The following is a 27,136-nucleotide window of genomic DNA, read 5'->3' on the forward strand; positions in this document are numbered from 1 at the left end:
GTGTTGATACAGCACGGAGGGAGCCTTTTAAATATTTACACAGTCATGATTCACAGCGAGTTACGCAGGTGTCATATACACACACACACACACACACACACTCGTCTTTCAGGGGAGCGAAAAAGAAAGAAAATTAGCAAATACAATAAACGACATTCTCCAAATCCCCAGGACTGTGCAGCATAGCATAGCGTACCGCAAGATGCTTGCTACCCCCACCAGGTTGTCATGGAGACGGGTCATATTTCTAGCTGTTTTCAGCTGCATTTTGCGGTCCAAACATTGACACACAATCCAGTGAGAGCAAACGTACACAAATGAAAAGTAACAACAACAAAAAAAAAGCTAATTATGAGTCATATAAGTGAGTCAGGCATAAATAACCCACTGCAATGAAAAATCGTTTTTGGATTAAAAAAAGAATGTTTAAGAAACGTCATGCTGGTATATATGCTTGTTTAGGACTCACCTGAGTATCGTATTCTGAAGCCTTTGTGGCTGGTGGTGTGATCAAAGGACCAGTGCAGAAAGACTTTGTTGCTGGAGCTGGTGATACTCAGCGGACTGGAATAGTTCCCACTGAGGGTGATTAGGAGTGGGCTCTGTCTGGATGGACCTGTGTAAACATTTGGAGAGAAACATGAATGACAGATAGTGGATGGCTGTTTGTCTCTATGCGCCCCCCTGACTTTTGCCCTATGTCAGCTGGGATTGGCACCAGCGCTCCCCGCGACCCCCATGTGGAGGATAAATCGGTAGAAGACGAATGAATGAATATTGACGATGCAAAAAAAACAACTGTGAAATAGTAATATACTATTCCAGCTAAATAAACAACAGAACAGATAACACATTTCTGAAATGTCTGTACTTCACACAAATGTAATTTAAAAACACGAACATTACGAAGCAAATCGAATCATCCTGAGTTATGGCATTTAAGGGATTATGCACTTTGCTCAGCTTCCTATTATTGACAAAACGATTTCAATCCGTAGTTGGCTCGGAAGCCCTAAGGTTAGCAAATGCATGTTCCCCTCCACTCGGCAGGGGATGAAAAGCACTAATCAGCAACACCAGTGTATACGACAGCCATTTTCTCAGAGCAGCCTGGCAGAGTTGCTGACTGAGCCTCTAATCACATGCAAATGTACAAGATAGATGTAGCTGTTCTGTCAACATGAAAGGGAGCCTGTGTGCCACTTTCTGTTAGTGGACGCCTTGTTATAGTAATTTCAGGCGGGCTCATTTCGCTTGATAATTGTGGATAATTCACAAATATGCACAAATATATGTGTTTGAAAAGTTGCTACAAGTGTGCACGTCAGCAATGTCAAAAACAGGACGCCCAGTTAAACTGCCCGACAACAAAATATACTAAAAATATAATATTTGGTTTGGGGTTTTTGGTCTGTTTTTACGTAATATCGCCTTAACGTGCCGATGCAATGACTCACCGTCAAAGATCTCGAGCTCGTCAAACTGTCGGCTGGTCTGGAAGTGTTCAATCGTGAAGGTTATGTTGAAGCCTGGTTCCACTTTGACCACCCAGGAGCAGGACTCAAAATGGGGGAAACCATTGCCCGGTGACTGGCTCATGATGACACCTGTGGACGCTGTGAGCACCTCATTCATGGGACAAGTCACTGTTGAGAGACATAAAAAAGGAGAGACACTTGTTCTAACTCATTGTAATAATGGGAATAACATTGGTGTTGTAGTCTTTGTTGACAACTTTAATGGTTGTTGATTCTTTTTTTTTTTTTTTTGGGAATACAATTCAGCCTGAAACACAAATTGGATTGGTTTTGTCCGTATTGTTGTTGGAGGGCAACTCAATGTGACTAAATGACATAACTGAGCTAATTGTCATTCGGATACACTCACAGGAAAGACAGCTGTCTATGTCAGTCCAGGAAACGGTGAATACAGTTTCCTCTTTTCCAGAAGTCGTCACGTCCCCCACGTCCCACCACACCCCTCAAAAAAGCACAGCGTGCACTTGGACATTTTCAAAGTTGTTTCAGTCTCAGCTCCTCTGTCTAGGTCTGATGCACATTTGCTGCAGTGCTGGGATGCCGACCTCTTGATCTGCCAGAGGTGTTTGCATACACAGTGAAACTATGAGCTGCAACATCTAAGGAAGCCGGTGCTGCAACAATGACAACAGATTCCCCAACGTTTCCTGTTGTTTTAGCTGCTGATCTAATGGGACTGCACACTGAGGAGGTAAACCGTGAAATTACCCTCTCCACAGCAGACAAGATGTACATTTGTTATTCTTGTTTGATTGCACAGTTAAATCAACACCTCTTTAACTCAATTTCAACAAAAATAGTGACCATTAAATGGGACTTAGAAGAAGGCAGAATTTACTGCAGGATCATTGCATTAGACTTGATTACTTTAAGCTGGGTGTTGCTATTACACTATATACACACAGTATACACACAGCTTCTTAAATAATAATGACTGATCTACATTTGACAACTCATACTGTAGCTGTTTTAGTCAACTCAATTGTTAGTCTTAAAAATTAAAAAAAAAAACAGCATCAAGATCATGTGCATGTGACTTTAAAAGACTTAAAAGTAGAGTTTAAAGCCTGTTTTTCTTCTCTTTTTTTTACCAGATTCCTTTTGCATAATCATACATTTTGTGTGTGTGTGTGTGTGTGTGTGTTAGTCAGCCAAGTGTGGCAGAAAATGTAAAGTTTATGTAAATGTGCATGCTGTGTGCTGCAATTTGAATACCGGTGCCTGCTCTGCCTCGGGGTAAGGTAGCTCCGGGCACTCGCGGCTCCTTCATTACATTGGTGAAATATTGAACGCTCTGAGTCGCATTATCGCAGCGGCTCCTTTGTGGGACAGTGTGTGTGCATATATTTGTGTCTCTGTATGTGCTTATCTGTTACTGTCAACACAACCGTGTGTTTGCCTTGCCTTGGCTTGTTCACCCTTCCTTTATGATGGAGTTCACACAGGAAGGAATTAATATGAAGATTATGGTAAAACAGGCTGGGTTAAACAGCATTCGCAAATAACTCTTTAGTATTTGCTCTACCTTGCTTGGTGTCAACTATAGGTGCAGTTATTGCACAGCTTGTTTGAGTAGTAAAATCCGATGGGTCAGTTACAAGTACACCTTATAATATTTCTGTATACCAGACTACTGCAGTGTATAAAGTACAGTACTGAGGGACAACTCAGCCAAAAGACGTCTGGTGAATCCATCACTGTCAACTCACTGGCAGACACCGTTTGCCAAAGCCATCTGGATCAGAAACCTAAAACCATAGCCATAGAATACTTGCCTAACGTTATCATTAATATGTACAGAGTGGAACTTGAATTCTTAATTAATGGCAGATATTTAGCCACTCTTAGGGAAAAGAAAAAAAACGAGGCACAGGAGAAAGAAGAAGTGCAGAAGATGCAAGAAAGTTTAAATGCAGAGAGAGAGGAGAAGTGAAATAAGCAGTTTCCCCCCCATTAAACCTGATGGACTATTTCATTCTATGGAAGCAATACAATAATTTCTAAATCATTAACTAACTCACTTTTTTTTATTTTGAGTCAAATTATTTGGTTTTTAGTAAGTAGCTGTAATAAAGTTCAGGATATTGGGTATGAGAAGCCCTGACTGGAGTTTTTCCACAATAATAACCAGCTCACTGCATGTGTTTCCTTACTTGATCACCTCAAGAAATGTAAAATAATGCCACCAGTGTTGTAATGTAACAAAGTACAAATACACACCAGCCCGGGTCTTCTCGCTGCAAGGCAGAGCGCTAACCACTACACCACTGTGTGGCCCCCTTTGATACTTAAGTACAGTAAATGTCATTTTCTAAAAGGTGACTTTAACTTCTACCAAAGTCATTTTCAAGTAAGATACTTGTACTTTTGCTCAAGTATCGCTTTCAAGTACTTTATACAAGACTGAATGCCACTGACTAAAAGTCATGTTAACATAATTTGTGCCAAAACCAAACCAAATTTTACCAAAAGGACAAAACAACTTTTGCAATATACTCCTTTTATATTTTCATAAGCAGGATTTGAGGCATCCAAAAGTAAATGTTCTAACACAAACCATGTTTTCAAAGTGGAATATCAATTACAGAATCATTATGGACATCAGCTGCAGCGACAACAGCACAGGAGCACGCAGCAGCGTCGCCATGTTTAAGTTACTCCGCTCAGTTTGTAAAATTATTTACGACCCGGAGGGCTTCAGTGGATGACAACCAAAAGGCTTAAATCCTTCACTCGTACCAAAACTGACTGTACCTGGAAGTAGCACATAAAATCAAAGAGTGAAGTTCATTAAACAATCAATTCTCTGAGGACGAGATGTGTGTTGTCAGTGACCTTTCAGGGAGCGCCAACGTGTCTTCAAAACTGCCTTCAGCTTGTCTTGGAGCTGATGAAAAGAGACAGGCATTGGCTCTTATCTGTGGGCTGCTACTTATTAAACGATTCCACTCTGAAATGAAGCATCACTCTTTGGCTGTAAACAAAGGGGGGTATTAGGGGACAAATCTGACACCTTGGGAGAGGCAGCTTCAGCACGCAGGGTGAGATGAACACTGATAGGGGGCTCGAAATGAAATTTCACTTTAATGAGACAAGGGTTGAAATGAACAGGTTGGTGGAATGACAATCTGCGAGACATCCTTTCCTGCTTCAGTGTAAACTGTATAAACAGTTCCCCGGCAAAAAAAAAAAAAAAGATACGCTGGAGGGTTTCCATGCGAACAAGCACAGATGCGCGCACATCTGCATCCGTAAACATGTGTGCACTCCAGTGTACAAGGATGGCAGCGCATGTGCATAAATCCGCGCTATATCATGCATGTACCACTGCAGTACCGTGGAGCAGCCTCTACTCAATTTACTTTTTGTTTAATTAGCATAAGCCAAGGAGCGATAACGAGCTGATTAAAGGGGGTGGGCTTCAACGTGCGCTTTAAATTGGATCAGGAACTAACAGCTCCATAAAATCATGGACGACAATGACTATGCAAAAACATACGGGCAGCTGTAATCCCTTCTACGAGAATAGAGGAGGTGGCGGTGTTGGGTGGGAAAAAAAAAAAAACAACAGACAGCTGGTGAGGCAAAGAGACAGAGTTGAGAAATGAATGTGCTGGGCGATTATGCAGGTTTAAACCAGCAATCACTGTGGAGAATAAACTCGGGAACTTTGGATTATCAGGACTCATTGTGCGTTATTAATTAATTCATGCACCAGTTTTTACTGATGCTGTTTGCCTTGCGTATGCGATGCTGGAACTTCATGCAGTCTCGGGAGACAGCAGATGTTGTTAAAGGTGAGGAGTCATATACAACATCAAATACTTTATATATTACCTGGCTGCTCAGTGGTCGGAAACACCGGGGGAGGCTAAATCCACTTGCCACTGTGACTAAATTTAAAACAATTGGAAGTGTGTGTCTGTGTTTGTACGGCGTGTTCGGCGGTTGCTTTTCTTCTCCTCTGCCTGCGCTCCAGTTTTCGGTGACAGACTCAGATCTGTGGACTGACGGTCACCTGAGCATTCCAGTGTGTGAGCGTACACTGCACTACGTTTTTGAAGAAGTCTCAGTGAAGGACAAAGTAAAAAGAGTGCAGGGAATAAAAAAAGGTATGGTGTTCCGTGAGAACAGAAGCGTGGCGCTCGAGGGCCAGCGGTGGGGAGCGAAGTAGGAGAGAGAGGAGGAGGAGGAGGAGGAGGGAGTGCAGACAGAGGGAAGGCGGAGGAAGAGAGGAGATACTGGCACAGAGGGAAGGCAACACTGCAGAACCGGCTGTATCAGCTCCAGTGTTGCTCTTTACACACTCAATGACAACCCTCGACTGTTGTGTAACCCAAACACATACCTGACCGCTGTTTTTTTGTCTAGACTGTCTGTGTACAAGCGCGCGACAGTGTATTTGTGGCGACGGCAGCTTGATGTGAAGGGAGGGTTGCGCTTGTCAAAGCAAGAAGTGGTGATTTGATAGGTGCAGCTGCAGCCAGCATGTCCCCTGCATTTCAATGAGTTGTACACTTCTTCTCTTCACTCCCCCACACAACTAAGTCTCTCCCTGTCTCACTTCCTTACCTCTCACTCTTAAACCCCATTCTTCTGCTCAATTATTCTCCAGCGTTTGTTTTCTCCTTAATTGAGAATCCTGCAAGCATTTTTCTTTGACCTTCCTCTCTTCACATGGAATCGTCTCCACCTCCTCCTTTACACTAGCATCCGTTTCCTTTCCCTCAAATTCCTCTCACTCAGCTCCTCAATCCTCCAGCTTTCATTGAAAGGGATTCTTGTTGCAGGTATTTTTTCTGTGCCAGAAAAGGGACAGGTAGGAGTGAGGTGGAACTGTATGTCCTCAGTCTTCCAGCTAAATGGGAACAATTCACAGAGAAGGTAAGCCATGTGCATAAGAGCAGATTGACAACTAAACGGTCACTAATTTCCATTTGGATGTTTTCAAATAAGCAAGGCGAACCAAGCATTAAGTATGACATTTTAAAAATGCAATCATAAGACAGTGTAAGCAGACACAATTACATGCAGGGAAACTTTTTTTTTCCTTGAATCAGGCCCTACTCTGCCTCCCTGGGTGTCCTTGGCACATTGTTCAACATCTTCATCATTAGCCTATTCATAGATCAATTTCCCCTATCATTGCCCTCCTTTCGCCTAACTCGTATTTTTCTTATCTCTATAGCTTTTCATCTCACGCTGAGAGCATTTGCATATTTTTCCTATTTAGCACACAAAATTATCCAGCTTTGCCTACTTCTCCTCTTCTGCCACTAACAGTGTGGGATGCACAAAGTGACGATGACAAAGCAAGATGAAGCTGGGGTGGGGGGAGACGGAAGGCATTTCAGAAACTTTAAAGCGGAACAAAACACTGAGACCCCTTCACGCACCCAGTTTCTTTCCCGGGGGGGGAAACTGCACACCACATAGAGTACTATGATGATGATGTGTTGGGAACACTACAGTCATTGAGTCCTCTGGGAGGAGGATATCTCAGCGTGAAGAGAGCACAACAGTGGCCACCCTCAGCCTCATGGGAGCCAAGTATCATCCAAAGAGAAAGAAGTGCTTCCAAACTGATGTGTGGTTGCTGTTCCATGACTGAAGGCAAAGAGGCCCATGGGAGACAGACATAAAAATGCCAAACTACACCGACAACATGAGTCTATGATTAGAGCAAAAAATGATGGTGGCTACTTATAACCCTGTTGAAAATAAACAGATGCATCGCCTGTTGTGTTGTGGTGTAACTGTCAATCATAGCAACATAACATAACCCTACTAACAAGCAACGTTCCAACCAAACCACAAACTAACATTTAGAGAATGTTAGGAAGACTTTCCTTATCAACCACAGGACAACCTAGGGAGGAACCTTCAGGGAATGTTCCCAGAACGTTCTGGGAAACATCTCGAGAGGCTTATTCAGCAAACAATAGCGCAACAATAGCAGCCATTTTGTGCAGCAACTGAAGCCTACAAAGGCCATTATATTTACAAATACACCCATTGTTATTGCAATAAATTATAGTTGTATACAGATTTACGTGATCAATATAGATCAATGATTCTCTGACTGTCTGGATCTGACAGAACAGAAAACAACAGAGAAACTTATTCAATTACATGATGATGAGAGACCACGTTGCAGGGATATTAGGTTTTACCATGTGTGTGTGGCAAATGAAAGTAGGTAAACTCACACCTGAGAGTTATGTTTACTTAAATTCTCATTGGTATATACGTTCAATCACTTTCATACACCAGCATTAACTGCAGAAATTGGGAGATTTTATTTACTTTGACCCCCTATTTGTACTTTTAATTTTTGGCGAGATAATAATCCGAGATACTGCGAGTAGATAAAACATTTTTAATGTAGCCTGGGGGGAGTTTAAAGGGAGCGCTTATGCCGGGAAGTTTGCAAGTTTCATTGCTGTACAATTAGAAGTACGAAAACTGAAAAAGCAGTGCTTGACCTCTCCCTCATTAGGAGCTGTGAATAAGCCTCTTATCTCCCTACTGCTCAGGTGCAACGTCTCAGTGGTCAGCAAATCAGACTAGGGTTGCACTGACTGTATTCAGTCTCCTGGTGTGACAGCATGAGCAGCGTCTTCCGTGATATTTCTCAAACCTCAATCATTCACTCACCATCACATGAGGGTGGAGGCCCCTCAAACTCCAAGTGTGTCCCCAACCGGCAGGTGAGGATGCTGTTTCCACTTAACTGGTAGCCTGGAAGACATCTATAGCGCACTATATCACCTGAAGAGAGAGAGATAAAGGAGGAAGAGATACAGGCAGTGACAAATCAGAGATGTGGCAAGAAGCCAACATGTCGAGAACTAATCATGATCCATTGTGTGTTTCAGTGAAAGAAAAAGTCAACGGTGGAGTAAGGTACATAATAAACACCCACTGGGTATCCTATAGATGAAACACTACGTCAGTGTCATTGCCTTTCTGTCTCTGAATGATAATGAGTCGCGGAGATATGCAAATAAACAGATAAAGAGTATACATCTCCATTGTCTTCTGCGAGTGAGAGAAACAACACCTGCCTCATTATCCCTTTGGCTTTTTGATTATTTTGCCTGAAACGTTAATTTATACCTTTGCCTCATCTCCGTGCTTGATGTAGAACTTTGGTTTGCATGCGGCACTCATGACTTATGGGACATGTAACTGTCAACGATAAAGAGGGGGAATGAGGGATTAAGGCTCAATCCCAGTACTATCACATGTAGGTGTAGTATGCCCTAATTCTTGACGCAATACTTGCTTAAATGATGACAAACCACTTTTTAACCGCCGCCTCAGTTCCAAGGGGTGGTGAGTAGGCCAAAGGAGGGGTAAAAATGAGAAATGGGATTAGGTCTAACTCTTCATAATGTTGCACTTCCACAGCAAGAGCATGAACGTACTGCAGGAATGTGAACAGAGCCCTTACAGCGGGGACTGTGCATGTGTTCAAGTGTGCAAATATGCCTTTTGTGACACCTACCAATTTTAAACTCCTTGCTTGCCATCAGGATCTCTGCATTTGGGATGATTGGGGGAGGCAGACAGTACTGGAGCCTATATGCTTTATTGAGAGGACAGAATCAGTCATAAAGAGAACAGGTAAAAATCTCTGAATTGAAATAACAGGTAAGACAATTTAGATACCTTGATAGCTGATGCGGAAAAGTCCCCCTTTCTCTGTGTTACTCCGGAAACGTATTAGCACTTGATTGGATGTGCTACTTGGTGGTTCATAGGGCTCTCCATCAGTAAACACTCCCAGCTTCCTGGTGGTCTCCTGTGGACCATCCCTGTAGGAAGAATGTCACTATTTTACTAAAACTTCTCAAATAACTGCACCCCAGAGACGCAGTGATTATTAACTGCAGGGTTTTCTGTCAGTAGCCTCTACTAAAGTGGTCACTTTGGTCTTTAACCATGAAGTACACCAAGACCAAACAAAGCCCCATGCCAGATCATTGTCAAGCAGCTTCCAGCAGCAGAGTATGACCAAGCTGCTCCCACTTCATCAAACCCAAACCAATTACTTTGGACTACTCTGGATGATTATGTTGAAATAAGGTAGAAATTACGGATAAGTATGAAATGACAGGTCTGGATCGTACAGTCTCTGCTAACTACCATCCAATAGGAGTGTCCCTGAAAGCTGTGGCCCAGTCGTGGCAGTCCCCTGGCGTGGGCATGGCCGATTAAACCAGCTCCCAGATTCCTGCCACAACCATTCAGCTTAAAAACCATCTGTCTTTGGCTGTCAGACTGGGCATGGGCGATTACAAGCAGCTCTGGAAACGGCTGGCTAGGGACTGCTGCCTGACAGCACTGTGGCCAAGCCACCATTATGGGGCCCATTTTCTTGGATCAGTAGTTCAGTGGATTGATACAAAGCAGTAGTAACTGGAAACTGGGGAACATTATAGGCCCAATTTTGGCTCTGCGGGAGCTTGTTGGGAAAGATCGACGCAGTGGGGGCTGTTTGTTTGTGAAGAGCAACAATAGATAGGAAGAGCATATTTTTGGCTTACTCGCCATCTTGCCCGAGTATCTTGAACTCAAAAATGTTTGCACAAATTTCATGAGCTGCCTTATCTTCAAAACATATACATATACACTGTTCATGAGGTCATCTAGTTGCCAGTTCAGCTGGCAGTCAAATATCCGGTCTCACTGAGTGCTGGGACCTTTGGAGTTTGTCTCTGAGAGAGCAGGATGAACTGGGATTAGCAGCCATCATGCATGCAAAATCTCATGTTTGGTCACACATATGGCAGGCCCGGCTGCACATTATGGAGGTGATGAAAGCAAACCTCATCCACTAATACTCAGTCGGGAAAAAACAAACACTCCTACCACATAAAATAATGTCCTAATATAAACATTTCCACCAGCCAAAGCCAACCCTGACTACGTCTGTTTACTCCCACACACACATGAATGAAAAGGAGGCAGTGGACTCAGAGCCGAGTCAACTGGACTTTGAGTCTGGGTGTTTTCAAGCAACAAACTGGGCTCATTTAGGGCAAAGGTTTCCAGATTTGGAAAGGGAAGTTTTCGTGACAAAAAATTGAAAGACATGTAATGATAACAAAGAGCAAAAACATTAAGATAAAGGTGAACAAAAATTCAATCGAACATCCGTGTAAAATAAAGTTCAACATTTTTCTTGAAATAGCTTTGGGGTCTACTGTAGGTTTGGCTGTCAATAGAGAAAATATAATTTCTTTGAACCCACACAGGGTTTCAATAAAAGGAGTTCCACGTGTTTCTAGTTCCTGGAAACAGTGATCACTTACCAGACAGAGAGAAAGTCATGAGGCCCGTGAACCTGAAGCAAGGTGAAGTTGAGTTTGATGCCTAAACCAGGCGACACGGTGATCAGCCAGGAGCAGTCGGCTGAATTTGGATACTCCTCCGGGTAGCCCGGTGAGAAGATGGTCCCGTTGTCAGAAGTGATGTTTCCACCACAGGGCACTGAGGGAGGGAGGGAGAGAGGGAGAGAAAGTCAGTGTGCACAATAGTGTGTTCAATTGTATCATTCAGCTGCAATTGATGGAAAACAGACATATTTTTGCTTTCATTAAATTCATCTCATCCCTGCGTTCTTCACTCTACGTTTAGTGCCTTGGCAAAAGATTAGCCAGTAAAGCTTGTTAGCAAGTGGGGACTTGGTTAGAATGTTTTGCTCTGATAAGACCTCTACCCTTTTTCCCCAGAAGAGAGAATGAGCAGGGATGAGTCGAGGGGTTAGTATGTTCTGGGCCTTTGAGGTGTGTGTGTGTGTTGGTATACATCTACAGTTTCGGCTGCACCTATAATATGTGGTCCTTGTGTGTGGAAATGTCTTTGTCCAATCTAACAACAACGGAACGGCAGACATGCCTTTTATTCCTAAGGTTAGCAAAAAAGGTGAGCACAATCGATAACCAGCCTCAAATCTACACTAATAGAAAGTTTAACATTCCTGAAATAACCCATGAGATTCTCACTAACACGGTGATTATGTAGTCTCACTCTCCCACCGGTGCCCAAAGAGAAACCCAATATTCACAGTAGTGAGGCAGGGGAAAATCAGGAAGGAGCGGTAATCGCACCAGCGCAGGCATTTCAAGCAAACCAAACAGGGTATTCAGCTTAACGGCACACCCTCGGACGCCTCGGGGTTTAAGATGATTCCCGAAGCAGAGACTGCATCTATTTTTTGCCTTCACAGGTTATGTATGTTCATGTAATACAGTTGCCTGTTGTAGCCCTGTGGAAAGTAGCATCCCACTGCTGCTGCTGCTGCCCCACCTGTTAAATGAGCTATTGATCAGACTGACTGATTAAACCTTGAACACACTGTGGAGCTGAACCTCTGGGTGACACCATCGATAAGCAAGGTACTTCAGCCTTATGTGTAAAAAAAAAAAAAAAACCCTGTACGCTTGCTTGGAGTGTTAAGTGGGAACAGGCAGCCACTGAGACCACTGGAACTGTTTTAGAATAGAAAACGTGAAACAGATGAGTGGCGCATATATAATGTTATAACCTACTGTTAGCACCATGTTTATTTACACTTAATATTGAATATTTTGTGTATACCTGAGTGCAATGTATTTACAGTCATAGAGAAGAGGGTTAAGCAACGACAGGAAATATGGCCCGTTGTCAGTGAATCATCTAGAAACCCTGAAACAAACATAATGACATTCTGTCTTCTGTTGCGTTTTCATGGGAAACAAGGAAATGAAATGGGTATTCATTCCCAAGTAATGCACATGCAAATAACACTCATCACATAATTCTGCTTCTAGGCATATAGTGACACAATTATATAAATTGGCAAGAAATGGGCAGTGCGATGATGAAGGGGTTTTTCCATCAAGACTGAGGTACCACTTCATCTCCTGCTAATTCACCTCCTCACGCCGGGTCACAGCATTTAAGCCAATTCAATTACATTCACAGTCAGAAGCGTCAGCCTAATTCTCCAGTTCATTTTTGGAAAGCAACAGACGTGCACTCATGTGAGAATAAAGAAATGTTAATGGTGTGTAAAATATTCAATACGGTATTACTGCCGCATATTACATCAGCACACCACTGGGCTGCGACGGAATTGCCTTATATGATCATTGAAATAAACACCAGTGCTACAGTGGCGGACGCTGCGATACGAATGACATTCAGTTTTATGCAATTCGCACGCATGAACGCTCCTGGACGACGTCCTATACAAAGATAGACGAAATTAGAAGACTCTAGCAGGTGTCTGGTAATACGACAAACAAAAAAAAAAAACAGCTGTGAGAAAATAAAATCTTCCTGTACTCTGCTCCTCTCACTCCCACTTATCTCCCCACTTGCCCGTTTAAAGTTTGAGTGTCACGGCCCTCACCTCTCGCAGTAATTTTGCCCGCCTTATTGAATCATCGACAACTGGAGCGTGAGAATGTGGGTCAAGGACGTGGCAGAAACAAAGAGCACCCATTACCTTTCTCTCCAATTGTCCTCCCCTATTTCCCTGAACTTGTATTTTGTCTCCATTCCTCTTTAGCACAGTATTGATTTTCATCGCGGCTTCATTAATGGGGGACGATTATTCACTTTAATTGCATGATTCATAATAGATAATCATTATCTCCATGGCTGCACTTTGCACTAATGATGCAATAGCTCAACACATTCTTAAACAGGAAGTTATCTTGAGTATTAGTTTAGTTGTTCATTCATTTTGCGAGTCGAGTCACTTGCTTGTGTTATTTAATGTTATTTGGATGTAGACACGCTCTTGTGACGAGACTCGTGTACTCATATACTGTATATATACTGTACCATACCTTCGCAGCGAGGGAAAGGGTGATCCCAGTTGCGGGTGGTGCCGTGCTCACAGGTGAGGATGGAATGTCCCATGAGTTGATAACCAGGCAGACACTCAAAGGAGATGGATTGGCCGACATTGAAGCCAGCACCCACCACCACTCCATAGTGGAAAGGCTCCGGATCAGGGCATTCCTGCAGCTCATACGCTGAGAGAAGGAGGAAGGGAGGAGCAGTTATTTAAAATCTATTGAAATAATAAATCATATACTATTGAATGATGTTTTTACAATGATGCAATTATAGTAAGTCTTATAAGTAAGCCACACGACTGAGAAGAAAACGTGGGTTACTTTGTACTTTTTAAAGGCACAGTATGTCATTTCTGCCGCAAGGAGTCTCTTCATCAAAACAATAAAAAAAAGAAAGAAAGAAAGAAGCCGAATTCTTGGTTCTCCTGTGTGCTTGCGCTTCACAGGGAGAGCTTAGCTTAGAGTTAGAAGACACAGCAAACGGCAATGAGTAGTCTTAATCCCTCAGTGACAAATCTCTTCTTCCTCTATCAGCTTCTCCTTTAAGGATCATCTGCCTCATCTCTTCTGTTACACCAGCCGTCCTCATGTCCTCCTTCACAACATCCATGAACCTTCTCGGCGGTCTTCCTCTTTCCCGCCTGCCCGGCAGCTCCATCGTCACACTGGCTAATGACGAGCACGGGTTTATTTCCTTCCGCGCTCTGATGTGTTGAAGGGGATTTGCCCCGGCAGTTACAGCGGAGACGTGGAGAGGGGATGACTTCATCCGCTATCTTTAAGGATTATGTATTTAAAGGGTTGTTGTAAACATTCTAACTTTTGTAATTACACACCTCAATAAAATGTGTGATGTTAAGTTTCCCATTAGTTTTTTTTTAGATATTTCAATACATATTATATTTAAAGGCACATCACACATGTGCCCTGATTTAGCGATGTCCAAAACGTCGACCAGGGAAATGACTGCTGCAGATCCATTGCTGCAAGCAAATCACACAACCAGCACTGATTTTCCTCAAAATATGAATGCTTCACTGGAGACAACAGTAGTGCGGCATCCTCTATTTTTACTTTCCATCTTTTAATTCCCCTTCCTCATTTCTGTGTTGTTCTTCCTCTATCTTGCTGAGTCCTCCCACTCGCTCTTTCTGCCTCCTTCTCCTCGGATAGAAGTTTTCAGAGAGGGGAAAAAAAAAAAAAAAAAAAAAAAAGAAGAAGCCAAGGGCAGTTTTGACTTGTTCTGGAGGAGTATGAAATGCAGTGTGGGTAAATGATTCTCACCTTATTTCCCCTGTTGGATACAAAAGCAGAGCAGGCAGTGAACCTCGAAGAGCCAGGATATAAATATGACTAAAGATATTAATTTCTATGATCATATCTTCCCTTCATAGGAGACAACTCAGGCAAATATACTGGGGTGTATTTGCAAATATAATGCTTGATTTATATGCTAATGTACACATAATTATGTAATTGCACAATGCCACCTCTTGATTTGTCAGCTCGTTTGTTGAATCACAAAATATAAACTTTGTATGCCTGTTGCATTCATGGACAAGGGCAATTTATACGGATATGTGCCAACGCTTTTTATTGGTACATAGTGAAGAAATCTTTTAGGGGGATCAACAGTTTTATACGCAGAGATTTATAGATCTTGGGAATTTACAGGCTGTGCGGGCTGATTAGTTTGACACAGTCAATTCCGGGGCTTATTCAGTAATGTTATGGCTTCACGGCACACACCTCACAGCAAAGTGGCTTTAATAATACATAAGTGAACATGAAGGGAAAGAGTTAACGCTGCTCAAAATTAGAGTTCATTATGCTTTTACAAGACATAAATCATCTCTGTGACGCTAGTCCTTCAAGTGACTGGGGTCATTTCAGGCAAATAGCTCTGGCCATTATGGGTAAATTGAGTGAACCTTTACAGAACCACATTTCAGTGGCATCAAAGGTGGTTCAAAGCAGCCAAAAAGCTTCAGGAAGTAATTACTAGTTTGAAAATAACTTCTAATACTGATACTGGCTCAGCTCTGCAATTAGGAAATATTTGCCTGAACAATTATGCTCATTATAAAAAAAAAAAAAGTACATTAGCAACGTCTATTTTTGCCCGAGACAATCAAGAGGGAGAATATAATCTAAAGTCTCCATCTTCAAATCTCTCAAAGGGGCCCCTGAGGACACTCTGAGTCACACATCATGTGTGGATTCTTACCATGGTACTCAAATCTGAAACCAGGTTTGTTCTGTGAATGGTCACTGTGGAAATACACGGTGGTCTCGTGGGAGGTGGTGAGAAGTGAAGAGGGAACATCCTGACCACTGAATCGCCCGATCACTGTGCTTGTATCGAGGGGCCCGTTGCGAATCTCAAGGAAGTCATGGTTGGCCTCGGTGGAGAAGTTGAGGAACCGAACATGGGCTCCTGGGAGAAAAAAAAATGAAGCAAAATGATGTGGGTTTTTTTTTTTTGGAAATACTGATAAGGTACTCCTTCTCAGATCTACACAGGTTTTAAGTTCTTGTCAAGATATTAGAGCGTCTTAAGATGCACACCAAAACCAACTGGCAGGTAGATTCTCCAGGTGCAGTCACTGTTGCTAGGGTAGTTCCCAGGGAAACCGGGACTGAGAATCATGCCCTCCATCTCCTCCCGGATTCCGCCACATTGAGCTGGTGAAAGGGCAAACACATATTTTCAATATTTTCATAATCATCTACAAAGATTTTGTTCTCACAGATTAAAATACTTGACATTGTGTGTCTCATTGCACTTGTTTATTTCGTGGGTGGCTTGCGAAAAATGCAACACTTGTTCAAAATACTTGTTTACTATTATATCATAGTATAAGAACTTAATTCTTTGCCTGTAATAGTGGAAGTGCAATTAAGTGAAAGAGTGGATTGGACCGAGAAAACTAAAAGGAGCAAAATGCCAAGAAAACAATAATAAAGGGGAGAAAAAGAGAACACAAGCTGACTTGAGGAGACAATGAAAAAGAATACATGTGAATGAAACCACTGGGGGAAAAAATCAGGGTGATGTGCCATTGTGTTTCCTATAAGAAAAACGAGGGGTTAAATGTTACCCTGTAGCAGCAGAAAAAAGCCTGAGGTAATCAGGAAACTGCTGATGCCTGTGAACACCATGAATCTTCCCTCAACTTTAACCAATCACGGTCTGAGATGGAACTAATTAGGCAATAGTAGGTTTCTCCAATAAGTGGAGCCCGTTTGTCAAGGCACACACACACACACACACACACACACACACACACACACACACTTACACTCACAAGCAGGAGTAGAGTGGAGAGGGAAACACTGCAGTTTCCTTTTCAGCTTTCAAGGCAGAAATACCAAAATAAATCAAATGCAACAATGGTTTGGGTTTTTTTTTTGTTCATATAACAAATATTTCTTTTCATTTACGACAAAGAGTTAACCTTGGAATTAAGTGTTTCTCCTGCTACAGTTCAAAAAGGCTAGTGCCTCAGTTTTCACATGAAAACGCTGGGGCTGTGCTTCCAGCTGTTAACAAAACAGTAACTTTCACGTTCACCTTGTCTGTCAAATGAAATGAAAAATGAAGCTAAAACTCTTGTCTGAATGAGACTCGTTTTGTGTGGGAAATGCTGTTTGAAAACACGAGTATGGATGTAGCCATTAGTCAACTGGAGTATGTACCAACAGAACAATCACATTCTGCTTTAATTCAAAGGCGGATGGTGATATAAAACACTTGGCGCGTGTGGTGCAACCTTTCCCTATCATGTGCTGTGTGATAACAATCCGAAAAAGAGAAAAATAGCGAAAACGCAGAAAAGTGAAGGAAACATAGTCAAAGGTATTTTTACCGATGCAGAGAGGTGGTGGGTAGTTCCATCGTCTGACAGTTCCAGGCATACAAGTGATGTGTGAGTTCCCCTTCAAGCAGCAACCGGCACAGACACAAAGACAAGAAAGTGCAACAAAGAACAGGCAATGAATTAATTTGCTCTCCCCACTGTCACTCATCTGTTGCTTCAGTGGCTTGAACCTGATGGCTGTCTCCACACGACGACGTGGCAACTAAATGACTAAATCCATCTGAAGTGACAGAACAATAGAGAGGCTGCATCACAGGCATATTAAGATGATTAGACAGAAAGGAGGGAGAGAGGGAGCGATTAAGAAGCACCTCACGTTCATTGCTGCTCTGCCAAACAATGAGAAACACAACAGGCAGTTCTCTGAAGGTCTCTGGATTCTACACTAACTTGCAGTGAAGATTAAAAACAGATGTTTTTAAGAATAAAAAAGAAAAAAAGAAAAAAAAGAACAGACTTCTTCACCTGGCTTCTCTAAAAGTGGACAACCCACTGTAACGAGCAGCATTTCGTCGTTTTTCTGTGTCTTCTGAGCAATTCAAATACACCTCTTCGTCTTTTTTATAGTGATAATGGCTTCAGAATCATGGATGGTAGTTTAATTTCCATATCTTATCTTACCTTTGCAACTGACAGGGATACTGATGTGTAACTATAGGGGTTATCTAGTATGTTAGAGTGAAAAACACACGTGGGAGTTTTGTTGAATGTGAATAATGATTGATATGATAATAATTCAACGCCACACATAACTGAGATTGTCCTCTCAGACTATTGTACATATTGGGAGAAAGGTTATGCCCATGGACAAATATTTATTACGCTCTACACTCTACGAAATGCAAAGTGAAACAGGTGTTGGGAAAAATGATGACGTAAACGAAATCTGGCGTTTCATCACGAGGACAGGCTGTGAGCGCTGATGGGAACACACAGTTCTGATAGACCTTGTAATGTGGAGTGGAGAGACGATGTTAAAGGAGAATTTGTGTGAAGTGCTGCATCCAATGTGTTCCCCAGATGTCACCATCTGTCCCCCGCAGCCCAAATGATGACAGTGGAAGTGCCGGAGGATGTGCAGAGCACAGTCAATTTTCGGAGGCTGAGCCGAATTACAGATTACAGCAAACCGGCACCACATCCTCTAAAATAGAACCCGCCATATTGTGGATACCTGTCGAGTCACACAGCCTATCCTTTGGGTGGCTTTAAAAAAAAAAAAAATAAAATAAATAAATAAATAAATTGGAGGGCTTTATGCATCATTACATCCAGGGTGTATGACAAAGATGAATCATAACAATTCACCCCCTAATCTATGAAACCACAGAGAGGATTTCCACCAAAAAAACACGGAGCTCAGCACATATCCATTCCCTGTCTGGTGTAAATAAACGTTGAGGTCACAGGACTCGAAACATCACTGCAAATATGTTTAAACTGATTTCATTGCATTTACATAATACGAGCATAAAGTTCACCGAGGCTGAAAAGTGAGAGGGTAACTTCCTCAATAAACTAAAAAAAGAAGCCGGTCCACGTTGTCCTGCTCTGACATTTTGCCCCATCCACTTCCGTGAAATGTGATCATGGCTTAAGGAGATAACTTACAACCAGGAGAGAATAAAAAGCAGTTAAAATGGCAAAAGGCCAGACAAGGATAAACATCAATGTGGCTTTATTGCCATCCTATTTGCAGGCGGAAGATGCGATGTTACCTGTAGAGTATATCCCGGTTCACACTGGAAAGACACCACATTATTCATCTGAAGACGCTCCCCAACTTTAATGCCATTCATAGGAACCACGGGCTCTGGACAGTTGGTCAGAGACACAGCTGAGGAGACGGAGAATATATGAAAAGAGGAGTGTGGAGAGGACACGTTTAAATACTTCAAACGACAATGCCAAAAAGGTGGAGAGTAATAAAACCCTGTAACTATTCATAAGAAATGCACTTCTATTTGATGTAATACTTGTCCTCGGGGTGTTGGCACAGATAGTAAAAACTTACTTTTGTATTCCAGCCTGAATCCGGCCGCAGACACACTAATATCAGAGAAGAAGTGGAGGTAGAGTTGGTTGGAGGTGCTGTTGAGGAGCGCCGGAACTGTGGTGCCTTTGGGACAAGATTAATCGTGGAGTTTAGCAACGGCATCTCCAGCATAGACCGACCATAACCAAGTGTATAAGCTGAAATAAGTGTTCTTTTATTGTTTTGCATTGGACCAGTTGAGAGTGTGTCTGCATGTGTGTGTTTGTGTACGTATGCAGAAAAGGTATGTACACGAATGACTGTGTATAGATGTATTAGGATGGACTGGGGTGGATAGGAGACGAAAACTGTTTAAGTTCGGGGTAGATACAAATAAGAATTATATTCTTCTCACTGCTCCTTTCCGATCGGGAAAAGTGTTGGCTCAAAATTAATTATGGATTTGTATTCTCCAACTTTCATTAAAGGAACAAAAGAAAAAGAAAGAAAGGGTATTAGGGAGGCAAACTGATAATACATAGATTATTTGAGGCGCTGTACCAATATGAAAATATACTGTACAGTGGTTTTCTGACATTTTCTGTATTTAAGCCTCCAACCATGAGTTGGCAGCAGGCTTTCAGACATTTAACTGTCTCTTCCACTCCTTCCACTCTTCTCAAGAGACTGAAAAATGTATATACCAAGTGGGTATATATTCAGCGAATCATAGAAAAGATCAGAACTTTCTTAATAAAATCACATTTGACTGATGTAACTTTTGTGAGGCTGCCATTTCTCTTCCTCTTTCCCTTCACAGCTTTACTTTTGTACGTCTGTTTCCAAAACCTAAACAAACGGAGATTTCCCCGTTGTCGCCTCCTCACACATGAAGTGAGTAGCACAGATACCGCAAACAAACAAACAACCACCTCCACGCAGTAAAGGCCGACCTTTGTCGAAAAATCCGCGGGAGCTCAACTTCAGTTGATTTTATGCGTCTCGGATTTTAATGTAGCAGTGTTACGGTTTTCATTTTCTGTACCATATGTACCGATCAACAAATTAGTCTCACTCCAGTTGCTGGATGACGCTCTGGGATGAATGAGCTACGAGGTTACCTCGGCTTTGCATTCTGCAGGTGGGGTGATTTTCAAAACATGCTCGGTCTTGCATTAAAGCACAAGCAGAAACAAAAGAATGCACACAAACAGACAAACAAACAAACAAACAAACAAACACAGCAGTACCTGAGAAGCTGCCAAGCATGGTGTCGGTGTTGTCTCCTCCGTCAAACACCTCCAGTGAATCCCAGTTCTGCTCTGTGACAAAGCTGATTACCTGGATCTGTGAGACAAAAAAAAGGAAGAAACAGAGTGAATAAAAGAAATGGGAGAGGGCCACGATGAGTGAGGTGGGGGTGAAAGCCATCAGGGTATAAAGAGGAGTGCGAATGTGGAGGGGAAAACAAACATCAGCATGAGTGGGAGAAGACAACAGAAAAAGAGATGTGGAGAAGGGCCTTGTCTGAGCCCTGATGCAGTGAACTTCTTGTTAGAGTGTTACATCATCACCATCATGACAAGGACATTTCTGAAATTCTGGAAAGCAACATCCCAAAGTTAACAACCTTCACTCCGACCCCCTGCTCCAGCCCAGTGTTGTAGAGAGCACACATAGTTTAGACTTTTTTGTTTTCCTCCCTCTCTTTTCTAAAGTTTAAAATACCTACCTTCCAACTTTTCAAGGAATGTCAAGATCAAACTTATTCTAACGACACTTACAACTGGCGAGATAAAGACGATACATGAGTACTGTAAAAAAAAAAAAAAAAATCAATAAAAGAAACTGAGGATTCTCTTAAAAGGTTGCCGACATGATGGATGTCAGGCCTTGTATTGCTGGTAAATTCAGACCAAAGAAAAAGTGTCCCTTGTTGTAGATTATAAGATGGTTATTAACATAAATAAGTTGATATTTAACACATTCATTGTTGTTTTGAGGTTTCTAAATGATAAACTAAATTGATAAATAATAAATGCTAAAACATATTAGTTCAAGTGCTGTTAATTAACATCTTATTAATGCTTAAGACATGTTTATAGACTTTTCTTTTAACAACATTTGACTTGTTTCTCCTATGAGACTTATTGATCATAAAACAACATAAAATATCATGTAATCCAAAGACGTAATATGTAAAACTGCCAGAGCACTTAACAAATGACAGTGTGCGTTTGATCGCATGTCTTCTTTTATCGCTTTGTCCTTCACGTTCATCTACTGCTGCCACTGCATGTGTCCTCCTTCATTCTTTTACTTTCCCCAAGCCCCCCTTTTCTGTCCGCTCTCACATCCATTCCTTGGCCCTCTCCTCTCCCTCTGATAGTAACAGATCGGATACGAGCCAATTAAATGGGCAGTCGGGGCTCTGGCACATCCCAGGGAGATGAGGCAGATCGCAGATTGATCTTTCATTAGAGGGCCATGGCAAATGTGCCGGCAAGGCACCTCGCTCCTCTAAGTTCTCCTCTGGATCGTGACACTTTGATCTAATGTGTCTAGCTGGTGGAGGGGGAGCGGCGGCGAGAACGACAGGCAGACAGATAAAGCCAGGGTGAAGGTGTGAAACAGATAAAGAAGAGTAAGAACAGGAGGTATGAGGATTTAACTGCAGCGAGTGCAGCCCAAAAAAAATGTAAACCCTCTGGAGTTGACACCTCACATTGTAGTATCACATGCAAAATGTGTGCGCCGACTTGCCCTAAGAACACAAACTGTCACATATCGTTAGCTTTCTTTACCACCGTCAGTCTGGTGTTTATATATTTGGCTCCCATGCTCGGAGCGTCTAAGAGGCTGTGACTAAATTTGGATTCCGGTTCTTATTCCTCCTCCATTTCACCTCCAGTCCGTCGCAATGTGCGCAGCATGCTAAGCGTGCCTTTGGGTCATCTCATATATTTGACCTGCAAGGACAGTCCACTTGATGTGGATGAGCTAATAACTGAGGGATGGCACTCAGGTCATTAGCCACAGAGGCTGAAGCATAAGCTTAAAACCTCGCCGTCAGCTCGATCCACAGGGACCTTCCCCACAGGTTTCTGGGCTAGTTCCATCACACACGCATCAAAGAATAAGAAAATGCAAACTGAATTAAGTCCCAGGAAAGAAAAGTAAAGTAATTCAAGAGGCAATTATGTACAAATTTATTTCAGGTTCTGCAATCTTAGCGTTCTGGTATAGTGATCAGCCAAATTAAATTCTGAGCCCCTGTAAAGTCTATAGTCTATCATTTAGTTGCTCTCCTGTACCATGAGAACTGTAAATGCTATACTTTGAGTCACTCTGTTATTTGGCCCTTGGCAAAAGCTTAAAACACAGCAGCACAGGAGCTTGTTCTTAAAACCATGTGGAGCCATTATGGTTAGTGGCTAAATATAAATAAAATCTATAAATTCGCCAGAGACAGTTTGAACCAGAATTACCATCATTAGATTGTTAACCTTCACAGTTACACACAATCACAATCTACCCTTTTGTTCCCGAGTTGCTATGTCGAGTGAGTGTTTTTCACGGTGCGACAGTGACCTTTAGCTGTCATTACATTTTATTCTTCGACATTCATGTTCAATCTTTGTCATATCGCGACGGCAGAAACGGGGTGGTGCAAACCTGGATTCCCGATCCTTCAGGAACGGTGATCTTCCACACACAGTTGAGGCTGTTGAGGTAAGGCTCAGGAAAGCCAGGAGACAAGATGGTGCCCGTTCGATGGGTTAGGTTACCGCCACATGGAACTGTGGGGGGGGGAAAGGGGAGTCATTTTTACAGAACCATATAATGTTCAATGGCTGCATATAATATCAAAATGCTCAACTGAACCATCAACTTAATCAGTTTCTGTTTCCTAATGACTTTGCACGTGTGATTGAAAAACGCTCCGTCACATTTAAAATAGTTTAACTTTAATACATTTAATCGAAATAGAGGTGCGCTCCATAATTACACACCAGAACTCATCCACCTGGCAAACGCAAACATTTCCTTCAAACCCCGTTTCCCCAGCTTGCCCCGCACACTTACACATCTGGTGACAAAGTAGGAGCATCTGTTGCAGCTGCACGCTGTGTGTGTGTCTGTGTACAAGCATATTTACGTGTGTACATCTGTGTGTATTTGTGACCCTCAGCAGCTCCTGCCACCTGAGCACTGCAGGATTGTACGTTGCCATGTGGATACAGGCTATGGCTGACAGTCGTCATTTGTGTCAGGCTAACAAGATTTTTTTTACACTCCAAAAATCCATTAGGAGAAAAGGAGATGAGACTTTGAGAGAGAAAAAAAAAAAATATATATATGAAAGTAAGTAGCCACCTAAACAAAGAAATGCCACAAATCTCACAAAAACATAACCACATTGTCTTGGGAAAGCTTAACCTTAATAATGTAATCAGGGTGTAATCTGTGTTTGGGTATATGTGTGTCCTACCTATACAGCTGGGTATGGAGCTGTTCCACTGCGCCAAGGCATTCGGAACCGTTAAGCATTCAATGGCACTCGATCCCTCCAGCACGTAACCTGGGCTGCACTCAAAGCGGATCACAGCGCCGGCAGCAAAGTTGTTGCCCATGCGGCGGCCATTCCGGGGCTCAGGGACTGAGCTGCACTGTGTGGCGCTGGTCCGGGGCACAGCTTTGGGGGGGGGGAAAAAACCAAAGAGGAAACCAGGGTGATGTGCGATGTCATGACAATATGAGTCTGTGTTCATTGAGAAAACTATTTTAAAAAACTAATTATATCAGGTTTTAATAAAATCTCAAACATGAACTTGTTAAAATGTGCTATTAAGCGTCTCTTTGCCTTGTGATTCCTTCAGCTTATACTTTTAATAAAATGCAAAAATAAATACTAATTCTGGGTACAGTGCATTGTTTAATAAAAAATGAGTAGCAAGTTTAAGGTTCGAGGACCAGCCAAAATGTCCTCACTTCCTGTGGTTCATGTGTTCTTTTTTTTTTGTCCTCACAAAGACAAACAAGTCTTTTAGAACAGACAATACCCAAAAGAATTGAGCATCAGTAGGATTTGTTTGTTTGTGTCACACTCACCCTGGTAGACCAGGTGGAATCCTCTGGAGCTGGACTGGCCTTTGGAGGTGAAGCGGATCAGGATCTGGTTGGAGGTTGCGAGTGGCAATGACTCGCCTGAGAGGGAGAAAAGTTACAGAGACACTTTGTCATGATTTTGACAAAGAGCTGTCGTTATGTGTGTGTGTGTGTGTGTGTGTGTGTGTGTGTACAAACCCATGCGTATATACCATACCATCTAATCACCAATGTATATTTCAATAGTAAATGTGGATGTCAAATGTGACTGTTTTGGCAAGTAAGATTATCCTAATATTTTGCACTGCTTGTTTGATTGCCAACTATTTTCCTCAGCTGCAACTGTGACTAAATATAAAAAGTCTTTCTTTTCTCCAAAGGAATTCATTATTGTACGTCTCCTTGCTGGAGCGTTGTACCTGATTGTAGTTCACGTTCCCCAATTAACAAATCCACAGGATGAGCAGCTGCCGAAAATGGTGCAGCGATACTCTTTAATGCAGCAGAACAACCAGCAGGGTTCACTTCATTGACTGTTTGGGTCATGTACAGAATCAAATCCAAGGTTGGAATCGTCACCTGCTGTTTAAGGCTTGCTGCAATCAAGCTCCTGCTTACGCGCAGGAAGCTGTAAAGGCAAGCTGTACAGGCAGGAGTCTGAGGTCACCTGACGAGGGCTTAGTGGCTGTCCATCTGTCAAATTTAAAAACCGAGGGTGATGAAGCTTTTGTTATTGTGGCGGGCCAGGTTTTGGAACAGCCATTATTCACTCCAACTGTCAGGCGTGGGTTTCGTTTTTTAAATGGGATATGAGATCATGCTTGCACAGAGAGGCATCGCATGTGTTGGTAGCCGAAATGTTTTTGGGTTGTTTTTTTTTTCTAATTACAAGCTTTTTGTGAGGCTTGCTCATAGACTGTGAATAAAAAGTTGCACGCAGTCGTCGTTTTTGAAGGCATTGACATTTGCGAGGCGCCATGTCACAGTTTTTGAAACTAGAAGTTCACAAAATGTCACCGGCGACCAGGAAGCTGTTGGACAATAGTATCCGTCGTCCACACTGGGCTTGATGACTCACGTGCCATGATTTGTCATCTACTTTCCTCTAAATGGGAACATCATTTACTGACTTCATGTTCTGTTGAAGAAGACCTGAAGCTCACAATTGAAACATTTAACTCCTCGGGAAAAATGTTGACTGATGCTGTAAATCGAGTGACTCACCAGGAGGCCATGTCTATTTTCAAATAACAATCTATTGGCAAGATACTCTATCTACTCAAAAACTATACATTACATTACCAACAATGCAAATGAACTCCCACTCCCTTTATGTTTCATATAGCTTTGTTCCCCAGAGAACATCTCCCTATCAATAAAACATTACGGAGTTCTCAGAAAGACAATAGTGTGTTACTGATATCATCTCCCACACGCTTTTTCAGTGTAACAGTGTCATCAGACAAAAAGGAAAAAACACATGCCATGTATACACTGTGACGAGGGAAACTGTCAGCTGACACGGCGTTTGATGTGAAGCGAGCAACTCTGTCTCCGTCTCTGTGTCCTCCTCTCAGTGTGCTGCGGTCTGCCTCTCTGCAGTGGATGTCATTACTCTGTGTCTGTTTGCTGTCATACTGTAGTGGGAGGCAGACGTGGCCTTACCCCAGAGGCAACATCTGTGTTTGCGTGTTTGTGTGGGTCGGTTATTCTGCACTGTTTTGGCTCACATTTGTGTGTGTGTGTGTGTGTGTGAATGTTTGTGCACATCTAAGTGCAGTGTCCTGCGACAGCTCAAAATACATCGTCACCAGATTGTTCACGTTCCACTGTGGGTTCCCCAAGGCATGCTGGGTAGTTTATTAAAAAGGAAAGACCTTGCTGCATGATGTCATGGTGACAGTGTCTCATAATTTGCTCTGCGGAGAAGGTATTCACCAAGACGGCTCGAACATGTGTCAGCATGCTGGCACTCCTCCAGCTCGACGCCACTTTGCCCTTAAAAATCCTCTACGACGGCATGTGTGAGACTTACATTTGTAGTCAATAGTCAAAACTCGACTCGATATAAAGATGGACGTATTTTGAAAAATTAAACAGGAAGTAGAATGGACGTAGCAGAGGTCAACGCCCCTGGTTACAAAAAGACCAACAATTTGTGACTGTTGCGCCTGCTTTTTAACCATTATTATTCGACGCGTGACTGTTATGAAGTGTTTAATATTGTTTATTGTTGATGTTTCTCATCTTGTTTGTGTGCTCTCAGGTCATCATTGTAAATGAGAATTGGTTCTCGGCTGACTGACCTGGTTAAATAAAGGCAAACTAAATACATCGATATATAAAGTCAAGATTGAATTGAAGCCAATGGGAAAAATGCACACACTTCTCACTTGATTTATAACATCGGTTAACATTTCACTGAGGGGGTTGACAATCTAAATGAAGTTTCAGGTCAATTGAGTAAATGATGCTCCCATTCAGAGGATAATGGATGATGACATCAGTGTGACTGACAGCTGGTATTGTCCAATGGTGTCTGGTTGCAGGTGATGGAATTAATTTTTGCGACCAAAGAACAGCATCCATTTTTCTATATAATCTATGTAAACCCACAGTTTTTTAAAAATAAATACATTTAAAATTTGTCATTCCAGCAGGATTATTAATTTAACTATAGAAAAAAAAAACATGCTGTGCTTGAACCGAATCAGAATTAGCAAGTGGTCAAGCCTACAAACAGTTGAATAAGTATGGACTGCCCAGTCACAGTTG

General features: G+C 42.3%; 1 protein-coding gene across 1 annotated transcript in view; it reads right to left on the minus strand.

Moving 5' to 3' along the window:
- Positions 1–27,136, minus strand: part of csmd2 (CUB and Sushi multiple domains 2) — a 222,569-nt gene that overhangs the window by 27,850 nt on the left and 167,583 nt on the right. The window contains exons 34-49 of the mRNA XM_044052677.1: positions 24,365–24,460; positions 23,745–23,948; positions 22,928–23,052; positions 20,503–20,599; positions 19,292–19,396; positions 18,996–19,114; positions 17,266–17,335; positions 15,965–16,081; positions 15,624–15,833; positions 13,385–13,573; positions 10,859–11,036; positions 9,213–9,358; positions 9,049–9,129; positions 8,196–8,309; positions 1,458–1,646; positions 470–616 (exon numbers count right to left, since the gene is read on the minus strand). Of these exons, the coding sequence (XP_043908612.1) occupies positions 470–616; positions 1,458–1,646; positions 8,196–8,309; positions 9,049–9,129; positions 9,213–9,358; positions 10,859–11,036; positions 13,385–13,573; positions 15,624–15,833; positions 15,965–16,081; positions 17,266–17,335; positions 18,996–19,114; positions 19,292–19,396; positions 20,503–20,599; positions 22,928–23,052; positions 23,745–23,948; positions 24,365–24,460 (2,187 nt within the window). The remainder of the gene's footprint in view (positions 1–469; positions 617–1,457; positions 1,647–8,195; positions 8,310–9,048; positions 9,130–9,212; positions 9,359–10,858; positions 11,037–13,384; positions 13,574–15,623; positions 15,834–15,964; positions 16,082–17,265; positions 17,336–18,995; positions 19,115–19,291; positions 19,397–20,502; positions 20,600–22,927; positions 23,053–23,744; positions 23,949–24,364; positions 24,461–27,136) is intronic.

The sequence above is a fragment of the Solea senegalensis genome, linkage group LG20 (genome assembly GCF_019176455.1).
Source record: "Solea senegalensis isolate Sse05_10M linkage group LG20, IFAPA_SoseM_1, whole genome shotgun sequence".
NCBI classification, from domain to species: Eukaryota; Metazoa; Chordata; class Actinopteri; order Pleuronectiformes; family Soleidae; genus Solea; species Solea senegalensis.